Source organism: Solea senegalensis, linkage group LG6 (genome assembly GCF_019176455.1).
Source record: "Solea senegalensis isolate Sse05_10M linkage group LG6, IFAPA_SoseM_1, whole genome shotgun sequence".
In the NCBI taxonomy this organism is placed as follows: Eukaryota; Metazoa; Chordata; class Actinopteri; order Pleuronectiformes; family Soleidae; genus Solea; species Solea senegalensis.
In genome coordinates, this window is record NC_058026.1 from 21,764,279 (window position 1) to 21,777,707 (window position 13,429).

Genomic DNA, 13,429 nt, shown 5'->3' on the forward strand with positions numbered 1-13,429 from the left:
AAGTCGTTCACAAATTTGGCAGTTTTAAAATTTGAATTTATTTATTTATAATATGTACTATTCTCACTTGACACAGTATTACACACTTCATGTGTGTCACAGTAATTGTATTTGCTGTCCTTTTGACATTATCTTGTCAAAAGGATGCAAATGCATATGACGCTAATTGACGCTAATTCTCCCTTCTCCAAACAAAACAATCTAATGTCGCTCTGTAATGATCTATCAGGCTGGGAATAGACCAACGACAGCCCAACAGCTGACCAATGTGCTGAAATCATTTTTGAAATATCCATTAAGATTAGCTAAAATATTCTTAAAATTAATTTTTTACAGTCTAAATTGTTACTAGTGTCATTTATCACTCATCATTTGTTAATGCCTTTTTTTTGTCTAACTACATTACTATATTATTACTACATACATTATCCTGTGTGTTTGTATCAGGACAACTTGGATCGCGAGATGAAGGAGGCAGCCAGACAACGTCGCCTGAGAGAGCTGGAGGAGAAACGTTTGTCGTGGTCAGGGGCAGACCAGAGTGGGGGGTTCGGTCGTAGCAGCAGCGAGAACGATGTGGAGATGCTCACCAAGGAAGGCCTCCTGGATTTTTTGCAGCAGAGGTCACATAGCCCTCTGGGACGCTCTGCCAGTGCCCGCCGCCACCGTCACACCATGACCTCCGTAGCTGACCGTGAACTCCAAGGATATCTTGAGGTGTTAGGAGACAACGGCACTGATTATTCCAAGTTTAACAGTCTACCTCGGTCGGGTCGTCCTGTGCAGCGGAAATCCACCCCGTGGATCTTAGCTCAGGACGACAACCGTGAGATAGGCTGTGACCGAAAAGTGACTTCTCCATGTGCACAAACTGAACCCATCAGTCCGCTGGCAAGATACTCCTCTTCTGGGTTAAACAATAATGACGACCTATACCCCAGCAACAACAATTACATATCTGTATCGGAAAGCAGCGCTCTTCCTCGTTCCCTTTTTGTCTTTCAAAAACCCTCCCACCATCCCAACCCAGCAATTAGCGGCCACATGAATGTTAGTGTGGAGAAACACACTTTAGTTCGAGGCCCTCAAGCTTTTGAACTACAGAGTCCAAACAATAACAGTAATCATTTGCACCTTATCAACCAGGGGGATGTCATGGTGACAGATTCGGAAAAGGAGAGAAAATCTCCTCCCAAGAATCTGGACAATGTTCCAGGTGATAAACTTTTAGAAAGAAGAGCAAATCCCAAGGTAGCGTGGGAACATAAAGTTGATAATTCTACTCAAGACAGAGAGAGAGAAGAAGAGGACAACAGCACAGTTTCATCAACAACCTGTGACACACCTCTTCCACTCGATACCTCTGTATCCAATAAGAAGCCGATGTTTTTCATACTTGACTGCACAGAAACTGACTGCTCCGTCACCTTGGATTATTCAGAGGCCGAAAGCTCTTCTTTAACAAAAGAGGGCCTTCAACTTAGAACGACAGACTGCAATAAACATCAGAAGAGCCACCAAGAACCAAGCTCTCTGTCTCCCAATGACCAGTCTGTTTCAACGAATGAACTTTCAGCGCCAAAATCTGCGGACGCAACATCGATGGCTGCATCTGCGACGACAGAAGAGTGGGACACAGAGAGCTGTGACACCACTGAGGGAAAACAAGGTGCAGAAAAAGGTGCAGACACACAGAGAAGCATCAGGAAACCAGTGCATGCAGCGAGTAAAGCAAACAAAGCAGTTCGTGGTGTGCGGACGCTGACCAGCACCGAGAGTCAGGGCATGAGGAAAGTAGTTCCTATTAGCAAGCTCACAAGGCTGGGTAGCAGCAAGTGTGCAGAGAGAACTTTGGTTCATGAGAGCGGGGAGTCACGCCGTCCCATTAGAGATCAGAGCACCCAACCAGCAGCGAGAGGAAGGAGCGAGAAGACATCACGACCGTCTCGACACTCCAGTTTGCCTCCTGATGAGTCCAAAGCTCAGAGAGGAAGTAGCCTCCCAGGTGGTATTTCAAGATGGTCACGCGATTTGACTCCGAGGAAGGTTTCCATCAACAAGCCAAGCGCAAAACCTGTGAGGAACATCTCCAAACCTCCTCCTGAGGAGAAAATGTGCCGCTCCACTATGAGAGCCTTGGCCCAAGTGCAAGCTCAGGCCCAGGGTGGAGTGTCCTCCGAGAACAGCTGCTCACACGTAAAAAACACATCCGGTGTCCCTGGCTTCGCCCGCAACACCATCGCCTCGTCCTCCAGGACCAATAAGGAGCTCCTTGGCCCTCCTTCCGTCCCGTCTACACCGTCTCGCAGCCCCTCACTCGTGGGTCGACCATCCTCGGTGAAGCACAACAGGTTATCGCCCACAGTTCACACCAGCGAGGAGCAGTCACAAGGGACAAACCTGCGACGAGCGCAAAGCGTGAAGGCCACCAGACGAAGCACCTATCGCAGTGAGACTCCGCCTCCAACTCGCGAGGAGTCGCGTAAGGCAAGCAGCTTTTCTGAAAAGTCTTTGATGGCGCCCAGCAAAAGTGCTAAACCAAGCTGGAAATAAACATTAAATGAAATTTAATAAAACGCACATACAGGCAAAGGAAAGACAAATACATTTCTTCTTGAAAACTGACTTCTCTCTTCTTCTTCTCTTATGTAACAAAATCAGAAAAACAAATGAATCTCTTTCTCCCTCCAGGTTTGTAGCTGACTCTGGATCAGGTTTACAAATTGCAAAGAACAAGATGCAATGAACAGGTTCTGTTTCAAAAAAATATACATATATTGTCCATAAATTGCTTTTTTTCCTGCGGGGTTATTAACTAATATGACAAATGGCAAAATGGTGTTTTTCCACAGGCGCCTGCTTTGCCTGCTTAGCAGTCTGTGTACTGTGTATGTGCTCGTATCTGTGATGCTGTTGATGTTGAACACTACCGTCTATATAATGCTGCTAATTAGCTCTGACAATTTGAAATCCCACAGAGTTTCAGTGTCCTTTTGATTCAGGGTTACATGATCTCTTGTACCTTACCTCGCTGCTCTCATGGTGTCTTTCAGTTTTTGTTGTATTCTCTAGCAGAACTCTGCTGCATTATTTGCTCTTTTTTTTCTGGTTCTTTTGCTTGATACCTCAGAAAAAATTGCAGTGGCCTTGAACCAGCAGGCAAAGTAGAATATATTTTTTTTGGTTCCGCATGAGAACGATGTAGACGATGATCTGATCACTCTGCAACGCCACATTTTACAATTCCCTGTTATATTAATAATATATATATATACAAAGTCACAGATTATATGGCCACAGTGTGTACCAACTGTTGTACGTCTCCTTGCTTGAGTATGTACATGTACTGTAATTTGTAGATCTTGTAGAACTCCTCCATAATATCATGGAGTAGACGTGCACGAAGGAAATGTTTCCTGTATACTGTAGGCTAGTACAAGACCAACGCGAATGCTTTGAAAGAAAAGCACCGAATGCGCCAGACACAACACGGGAAACGTCGTTAGTCACGTGATGGGATGTTTGCACTGTGAGTGTAGTTCAGTAGCATCATCAGCTCTAACTGGACGGAGTTCAGCTCGGCGTCGGTTTGTGTCTCTCGGTCGTCCAGTTTTGTAGAAACACAGCACACTATCGCTGCTTTGAAGGTGTTTTCACTATTTTCAAAGACTCTTTCAACCAATGAAAAAGCTTTAATCCAGTGTCTATGATTATTTTGATATTAATCGTACAAACACATGTCCGTCCAACTCTTCAGCACTCTAACTTGTATGGGCCTATAGCATATGCTTTTGTGTCGTACATATTGAGCTCAGACACACTTACACACTATGCATGTCAGTGTTTTAAACCAGTTCCTGTCTCTGTTCCACCGTTTTCTTATCCAAAGAAATGGTCACTGTAAATGAAAATTTACAATTTGAACAATGTGAAGCAAAATTTCAAACTTTTGTCGCGTTTTGGATCAATCAGAGGAACACAGTCACATGTGGAGTGTTGTTAATTTTTAGTAATGCAAAGTTCATTATAAAAGGAATCAGACATATGTAAAGAGCTAATGTTCATTTATATACAGGGAAATCTTGGTGCAGATCTGGATAATTTCACTATTTTGTGTTCTTTTAACACATAGGAAATATGTTTAAGATGTCAAGTATCATTGTTAGATACTAGACAACAATAAACCCTTTATAACTTTATGTTACGTCACATTATTTTTCTTTATTCATCAGTGCTAAGAAAGGTTTTATGTTTTTCTTTCATTGTGCAAAAAGAGAATGACATTATTTCCAGATATTTGAATGGAAAACACAGTTGTCAAGTATGAAAATTCATTCAGATGGTTGGGAGAGCCTTTGAGAATTAAAAAAAAAAAAGTTATTTATTTTTCAGGGAAACTAAAGCTAATCAGATTTACTGAAATTGGAAAGTGATATGTTCGAGCAGGGGTGTCAAACTCAAATGACCTGGGGGGCCAATGAGCATCTAGTCTGGTCAAGAGGAGGCGGGACTAGATGAAAAACAGTCAGGGGAATCAACTGTTTAGTAGCAGGTGGGCAATATGAGCTTAAACTTATAACACAATAGTCCTTGATGTCGCAGTTAAGATATTCATGATATTTCACAGAAATGTCAAAGTAAAAGTGCTTGTGCTTTAGGTGGTGGGGCCTCATGTAAATGATCGGGGGGGGTCACATGTGGCCACCGCGGGCCACCAGTTTGACATCTCTGTTCGAGGCACAAACCGCAGCTGACCTCAGTCCTGTTGACCATTTCACACCACTTGCCTTTCAACCTGCATTGTGCCACTGCCTTGATGGCAAACGTTCATTCACAGCAGAAACATTGCCTTAAAGCTGAATGTAGCAGATCCATCACCAGTAGAAATGCCTTGATTGTAAAAGGAGAGTAGAAACTTTTCCTTCATTCACATCACGATGAACTGAATCTACGAGGGATTCACTTTGTAAAAAACAACAACACATATTTAAAGACATAGTATTTTTCTGACTATCAATATGTTTACATAGCGCTGAAAACGAAGGGTTTGAAGGTGAGGTACGTGAGAGCGTCCGTGTCTTTTATCTGAGGTCTGTCGTGTGCTGACATGCTTCCTCTTCCTCTTCCTCTTCCTTGTTCCTGCAAGTGACGTGAATAAAGCAGTGACACAAAAGGCTCCGTGTGACGATATATATGGTCAGAAATGTTATCATGATGAAATCACTGCGGGTCAACAGTTATTATAATATGTTTAAAATAAAGGTCGAGGCATAAAACCAGTTAATTGTGGTTGTAAATTTTTTTGTGGACAAAAAAAAACCACAAACAAACAAACAAACAAGCACAATGAATAAATATTATAACTACTGTGTGTATCAATTGTTTTTGAATTATAGACACATTTGATCTTCTCTTTCATTTGGATCATTGATGAGGTTGTTAAAAGTAAAGAACATGAACTGTTTTGAAACATGAGCCTCTATTTTCCTCCGCGTGAACAAAGTTGACACAACATGTCCCCCTCTTGTCTGTCCTCAGCCTCGTCCTTTGTCTCCTCCTCCTCGTCCTCCTCGTCCTAAAAACAGAGAGCATTACAATGGCTGCCCTTTACATTATCTCACACTGACGTGCAGCAGTGGAGCTGCTGTGGAATTTAAATACTTTACTCGCCCTTTTCAACAGCGTCCTTGTTGCAGGTCGGTTACCGCAGTAACGGCACAAACAACAACCACAGATACTCTCTGAGGCCCCCATAAACCAAAAGGTCGGGGTTGTCCACAAACTTTTGTCATGTTTATTTCGTATTGTTTCAAGTCACACAGCCCACACCTGCTCACAACATGTGACTTTAGGATAATTAGAGTGAAATATTTTTATATCATCTTTATTGTAGCTCTTATATGTATTTACTGTCTAGATTTGGCGTTAATTTAAATGTCTGTAAATGCAGGGGAGGAATTCATTTTTCTAGTTTCCTCACATACTGTAGTATCTGTGTAAAACTCTCTTTTTCCTCTTGTTTCACATTGTGTAATTAATCTGTTTGTTTTTGTGCCTGTCATCTTCAATTTAATAAAATGTTAATCACAATTTTTTTTTTAAGTTGGAAATGCTGACTCAGCATTCCCACCCTAATTAAGACAGAATCAAGCATTTAAAGTACTTCTTGTTTGAGACACTTATTATTATACTTATTCATATAATTTCTATATTTATATTGCTTTGTTTTGTTGATTCATTTATTTATTTACATTTTATTTTGACCGATACAGAGACAATCAGATTAGATATTTTTGGTTTAACGGTTGAGAAGGACAAAATAATCCATGTTCTCTTACAGTTCCACACACTAAAACCACTAGGGTGCAGCAGAGCACCTTATAAGTCTGTAAACCTGCGTCCTCTGCTTTGTTTCTGTTTCTCAAAAACATACACACTTGGTGATAGAAAATATACATAGACAAAAACTAAATAAATAAAATAATGTGCTTTTACTAAGGTTTCCTTTTTACTGAGGATAAAGCAAATAATAATACTAATTCTTATAATTTCTCAGACTAAATGGACCTATAATATCAAAATAGTCATCATATTGTTGAATAAATTAATGTACATTCTGCTGTATTCTTTAGAGCATCACACATGTTTAGGGAAAAGCTTTTATAAAGAATAAGACAACGATCACAGAATATAAATAAGCCACAGGGATTATTTGTGTCAGCACTAATGAAAACCTGCTTACTGAATGATCTGATGCACATTATTACCGACTTAGAATCTGGAAAAGTAAACATAAAATATTAATAAGCACACATTTTTGGATATTCACTGACCATACGCTGATAAAAGACACCAGGCTGAACCTCAGCAAACATATTTTAATATTATACCCTAAAGGTGAAAAATACAGAATCATCCCAGAATCACAGTTACAAACCAACGACAAACCTCTCTATGTGCTGCGTGGCATTACATGTCAAATGGCCCGTGACTCGCTGTGTTAATCTGTGGAGCGAAATTGCTGTAGCCATCCATGTGTGAGGGATTACGCTCTTCTCAATCCCTCCTTATCCTGCAGCTGAACCCAACACCTGAAGAACTGAGTGTCTACTTTCTCTCTGCTGTGCCACTGCCGCTGCTGCTGCGACAGTGTTACAATACCATACAGCCACAGGGCTTTTTTGGGTGTTGTTTTTATTTATTTACTTATTCTGGTGGATTAAGACGTAGTTTGGGAAAGTTAATCCTGCTTGATGAAGCAGACAAGTGGGATCAGAGGAAGCAACATCAGATCTGCACGGGAGGGAAGTTTCCGCAACAAAACCATGGCAGAGAGTAAGTCTAAACCTGTGTCCGTCTTATTTATTGTTTATTTTTTTGTAGGAGTTTGCAATAAAAACAATAATTCCGTCTTGATTTTCTGTGACACAACAAAAATGCCACGTGAGTTCATTTGTTCTGCTTTTAATACCAGGTGACGAGTGTCTGCACCAGTGATTCCCAAAGACGAGGTCACAGCTGATCAGCATCACTCTGACCTTCATTAAATGTTAAATGAAAGTACTGAATGAACATGAGCAGCATGCCTGGATTTCTCTCTACTACAGTCTCTGGGATTATCGGTAAGAGATCAACAGAGAAGCCATGATTAGCTGTCAGTGTAAACACAGCAGCTTGTTTGTCAATAACTGTCTTGTGTAAAAACCATGCAGAGGAAAAATGTGAATTTAAGGATCAGACAAAACAAAGCAGACAGTTTTTGTCTGACAGCTGATTGATGCTGATGTTTTCCTCTGTTTTCAGCGCTGACGTGAACAACCTTCCGATCTGATGAGCTGCCAACAAACACACAAGAGAGACAACAGTGAAACAGAAATGAGGTGAGGGCCACGTTTTCTAAACTGCATTAATGGCAATGGAATTTCTTTTCTTTCCTCTGCTTTTGGCATGTTGTCTTGCATTAAAATGTGTATCTCTGTTTTAACATATAGCCTTTGTAATATTCACATGGGATGAAAGAATGAACTAATTTAACATTGTAAACAGAAACCATTCTGATGATCAAACAGTTTCATACTTATACAAAATCTAAATCAACTCTAAAATCAGAATCGAATTATGTTTTTTTTATCAAGTAGGTTTTCAAACACAAGGAAGTGTCTTTTTTAATTGCTTAAAAACAATTAAGTAGTAAAATAAGGATATTATGAAGCAAATTAATGAGCAAGTTCTGTAAGAATAAGGAGGAAGATAAAGATGAGGACTTACAATTAAATACGAGAGCAATAAGTGAAAAAATATTACTAATGTATTTTACGGGTCCTTGAAGCTGCCAGCCCTGCCAGCAGGTGGCGCTGTGCCCTTTACCTAATCTTCCTGTGCTGATGTTTTCTGGCCTGCTCTCTTGTGTCAAGTGTGAAGTTTTGTGCAGATCAGTCAATGTAAGGCACAGTTAGAGCCCACTTCCTGTTTCACGGTGAACGATTGCCGTGGCCACGCCCTTCTTGAATCTAGGAGACATTTTCATAACTTTTCATCTTTGATGTGTCTAGTGCAAACTGACACTTTTTTAAATGTTGCTACGATTAACGCTGCTCAGATAAGTTCACTCATTTATGAAATGTGCAAATCGCCAAGATTGCGTTGACACCATTTTTGTCCTTTTTGTTGTTTTTTTTGTTCGTCTTGAGCTGTGACATGTTTCTACCAAGTTTCGTGACATTTGGTTCAACTTAGATTGGACTTTGTCCATCCACGTTTCACGTTGGACGGCGCTACTGAGCCATATTGCAACACGTTCACTTATTTCCCTTCCATGTCAATTTCACTATTATTTTCACAATAATTCCTAGAAGAACAGTAGAATAATCACATGTTTAGTGCAAATATTGTCACACTCTGTTGTTTCTTTCATGGACATTTACATTTCCACAGTACAGTCCTCACAATGGCTACTTAGTCCTGTTATATTACATCAAGCTTCTGTTAGGAAGTAGATGAGCCTGGTCTGTAAACATGCAGACGTTTAAAGCAAGAGGAGAAGAAAAAGGAAAGTGTCAAGGTTTGAAAAACAGTTTTTATCTCCAAGTCGGTCATAAAGTCACCTTTACATGTGTTTGTTCAAAGGCCAGTCTTGCTTTGTCTAGGGACGGGACCATGCCACTTTTTTCTATGTCTTATAGAATATCACAAACTCCAGTATCTAGTCATTTTAGACCATTTATGAACGTATGAAGTCATCTCAAAGACATCATTCTCCAACTGTGTAACAATTATTGTTGTCCCCAAAAAGAATAAACAAGCAGCCCAAACATGACTCAGCTAAAATGCTTGTACTGATTTTTATTGTTTTATTTGTACATTTACAGTGTACAGCATGTGATATTTATGTAGGATTTTTGGATTGTATGAGATTTTATTTGTCTGATATCCGATATCCTGCACGGTTGGTGTAGTGGTTGTTCGTGCTCTTCCCAGATTCTCCTGTTTCCTCCCACTGTCCAAAAACATGCAGATTAGGCAAAGTGGACACTCTAAATTGACTATGAGAGTGGATGGTTGTTTGGCTCTTTGGAGACAGGTCCCGGGTGTACCGCACCTTTCACACTATGCGAGCTGGGATTGGCACCAGCGACCCCCCTATGACCCTCATATAGAGGATAAAGCAGTAGAAGATGGATGAATGATTTTGACCAGTGTCGGATCAATTCCCATCCCCAGCTTTGTATATTTTTCTTTTATCTTTATTTAAGTCAATTATCCATTCTGTCCAAAATACTAGCTGGATGCACAGTTCTATTATAGTATTCTGTACTGTGTACTGTATATGTATGAATAAATATCTGTGTAGTGTAAGCAGTGTAGTGTAAGGTGATTTGATGATTGTGTGCATGAATCAGATCATAATTACCATCTCCCCATTCATTATTTATGACAAATTTCTTCCTCAACATATGTTCAATTGAATGAGACAAAGCTCTAATCCCATCATGCTCTGCTGAACTAAGAACAGCAGCAGGTGCAGGCAGCTGTGACCACTGTGACGTGAAATTATTGACCTCTGATACAAAGCTTGTATAATATTCTTAAATATGTGTTTTTGAAATTTAAAGATAAACTATATACTCATATATATGGTCCCGTATCAAAGCAAACGCTTTTATTTTGAAATGATGTGAAATTTCATCACTGATGAATCACTAGTCGCCTCCTGACCAGATTAGAAGCTCATGGGCTCATTTTAGAAAGTTTGTTTCTGGGTTAGTACATGTCTGTGAATCACTTATCGATGTGTCGTCTTCTTTGATAATATCATTTCAATTTGGCAAAATCACATTTTTGACTTCATCCTCTTCCCCAAAAATGAGTTTATGAGTATTGACTTTTTCCATGAGCCTCATTATGTTCTGTGATGTGGATCTAAACTGTGATTTTAGGAATAATACACAACTCCTTATATGGACATCCGGGGTGTGTGTGTGTTCATAGGTCACATGCTCAGACTGTTTGTTTTGTTTTCTTATGTGTTGTTGAATCAAAGTTATAAGTAATTTTAAATCACATTTTCACATATCATGCTTTTTTCCATTACTATATTTAAACATACAGTTTATACAGAGGCTATAAGAATGTGCAATATGGAGTCTAATATAAGGATATCAGCACAACCTAGACAATTGGATAAAAAATGTATATATATTTTATTTTCACCAACTATATAAACACACCACAAAAATAATACATCACAGTTCAAAGTTCAATTGGCTTGTTTTTATGAACAGAAAGACGCTCTCTTTTGTGATTCCTGCACATTATTGCTGCTTTATATCATGACTAAAAATGTGATATGAAATGAATCATAACTTCGACACAACACAACACATAAGAAGACAAAAAAAAATCTTTTTTTTAAAGAATATGTGACCTATAAACACCAGGAAGTTGTTAGTTAGTTATAGTTATACATATTTTTCATCAGATTGCCTATAGGTTGTGCTGAAAAAAGGATATAAGATAGAGTCTTTGTCTGCTTCACTCCCTCACCTCTACTTTTGCAGATTAAATCTTACATACAAAAATATGACAAGCATGGAAAAACATGATGCTTTTTTTGTAGACTTAACTGTTAAGTAGAATTAAAAAAACACACGTTTAAAACGGTAAAATGTTGATGGAAAATTACAGAAATCTAAACTTTTTTAAAAAAAACACATTTTGTGGAATGTCATTCTTTAGCTTCACTGAATGCAGGACTTTAAATGTAAAGTGATTAATTCTTCACTGTGGATTTGGTTCATTAGCGTTTGTGAAAAGGTCTAAACAAATCTCACGTCACTGGTTTTAAACTGTTATTGTATGTGTTTGAAAAAAAGCAACCCAGAGATCCTTGCATCCAGTCTGTGTGATTGTGCGCTGCATGCTAAGCAGCTACTTTTCCACTATGACACACACACACACACACACTGGTTTCCATGACGTCAGAGGACATTACATTGAATTACATTCATTTCCTGGAGACTTACTTTGACCTTAACCTTAATTATTACTAATCTAATTAAGTCTTCACCTTAAAATGTGGTCATTTATATAATAATGAGACTGTGTAAACAGATTCAGGTCCCCACAACATAAGGAATACCAGGAACACACACACACATACATACATAACAGACAATAAACCTCACGCTGTCTTTTTTCTAAATCAGTAATGGAAAAGGAATGCAAATACCCTATTTCTGTCTCTCTTTCTCTTCTTTTCTTAAAATCTGAAAAGACTCATTCATAGGCTGCTGCATAATGCAGGGTTGTCACAGCAACAGACTCCCTTATAAGAAGGGAGGGGCCCAACTGGAAAGCAAAGTTGCAACTGGTGCTGGGACGTCCCATCAGGAGGCCGGTGTTGTATAAAAAAAAGGTTTATAAATAGAAGCGACAGTAGATGTTTGTATTTGTTTTATTATCATCTGATGTTCTCACACTAATCAACTCACATAATGTGTTGTTCAATTCATTCTGGAGGGAGAAATGTGGAGAAGTTGTGTAGGAATGTGGGACCTTTTCAGCTCAGATGTACAGTTTGGTTGTGATCATCATCTCACTGGGTTTAAGTCTGAGCTGTTCTTTAAAACTTTCTTTTCTAAGACTTTCTTAGTCTGAGGTCATTATATTCGTCTATATTCATTTTTTATTTTTTTTAATTGCACAAAAAAATCAGCGCTTTTTATTTTGAAACTCTGTGAAATATTATCCCGGATATCATTTTTGCAGTAATCACAATGAAATCTCAGAATATCATTTTTAAATCATAACACCAATCTGTATGGAAATGTCACTTTCTCCCTTTTAAATTGACTGGCCCCCGATGACCAGACCAGACGTCCAGTGGCCCCCAACTCATTTGAGTTTGAGAACCCTGACCTGATATAAAGCAACTATAAATAATGACTTTTACCCAAAAACAAAATGGTTATTTAAAGTGAAATGGGGGCCACTCCTGCAGAGACTTTTATTTGTTTTAAGACATTTGCATTTTAACATATTTCACGCGTTCAGTCTCCGTGTTCCCATGGTGTCGTTTGTCTGTCCATTCACCAGATGAACATGGACAGATGCCTTGCAGCTATGATAAGCCTTTTTAACATTTAATCGCCAAGTTTGACGACCTGGAATTACCTTTCCAGATATCTGTGCTGTCATTTTGACTGGTCAGAACTGTTGTAGATATCTTTGACAAACCTCATACACATAAATGGCAAAAGTCATGAACTTTGACATGACGTGTGATTGGTCAAAGGCTCCTGTAAGGGCAGGTTTCTCTAAAGTTCTCTAAACAATGTGAAGAGGAGGAGCAGAAGTTTACTTCTCTATGTCTTTCTCTCAAATCACTTGATTTACATTATTCTGAAAGTTTGTATTATTACCTCTGCCAAAGAGGTTATTGACTTGTGTCTGTCTGTCTGTCTGTCTGTCTGTCTGTCTGTGTATCTATGTGTGCAACATAACTCATAAAGTAAAGGACAGATTTTGATTAACTGTTCTGGGGAATTGTTAGATTTCAGTGAACTGAATACAGATTCACAATTTAAAGCCAAACCGTCCAATCATTAACTTTGTGAGCTATTGTGACAGAGTGTGTTTACATTGTGGGGAACTGCAGGTCTTGGCACAAATGTTGATTCAATAAATGTTGATTCAATGGAATAAATCTGTTGTGCAAAACAAATGTGCCGACATTCACTTCAGCCTCCCTGTGTGGGTTTAACAGTTGTATTGTTGTCTTATCTACTTTTACACTACATTTGTGTGTGAGTCACAATCCCACAAACTGCTTGTATAATAACCACTTTAACAAGGAAAGGAAACAGAAATAATGCATGAATGTTCTATTTTTTACCCGTGAATGAAATATTGATGAAGTGAGTTGGGTGGT

At 39.0% G+C, this 13,429-nt stretch overlaps 1 protein-coding gene across 2 annotated transcripts in view; it reads left to right on the forward strand.

Moving 5' to 3' along the window:
* fhdc1 (FH2 domain containing 1) overlaps positions 1–2,802 on the forward strand; it is a 68,966-nt gene extending 66,164 nt beyond the window's left edge. The window contains exons 12-13 of one of the 2 annotated variants that reach the window (XM_044029412.1): positions 448–2,487; positions 2,692–2,802. In XM_044029412.1, coding sequence (XP_043885347.1) covers positions 448–2,487; positions 2,692–2,703 — 2,052 coding nt within the window. In that variant the 3' untranslated portion in view covers positions 2,704–2,802. Of the gene's footprint in view, positions 1–447 lie in introns of both variants that reach the window. The other variant, XM_044029411.1, reaches the window with a different exon arrangement.
* Positions 2,803–13,429: the final 10,627 nt, after the last annotated feature.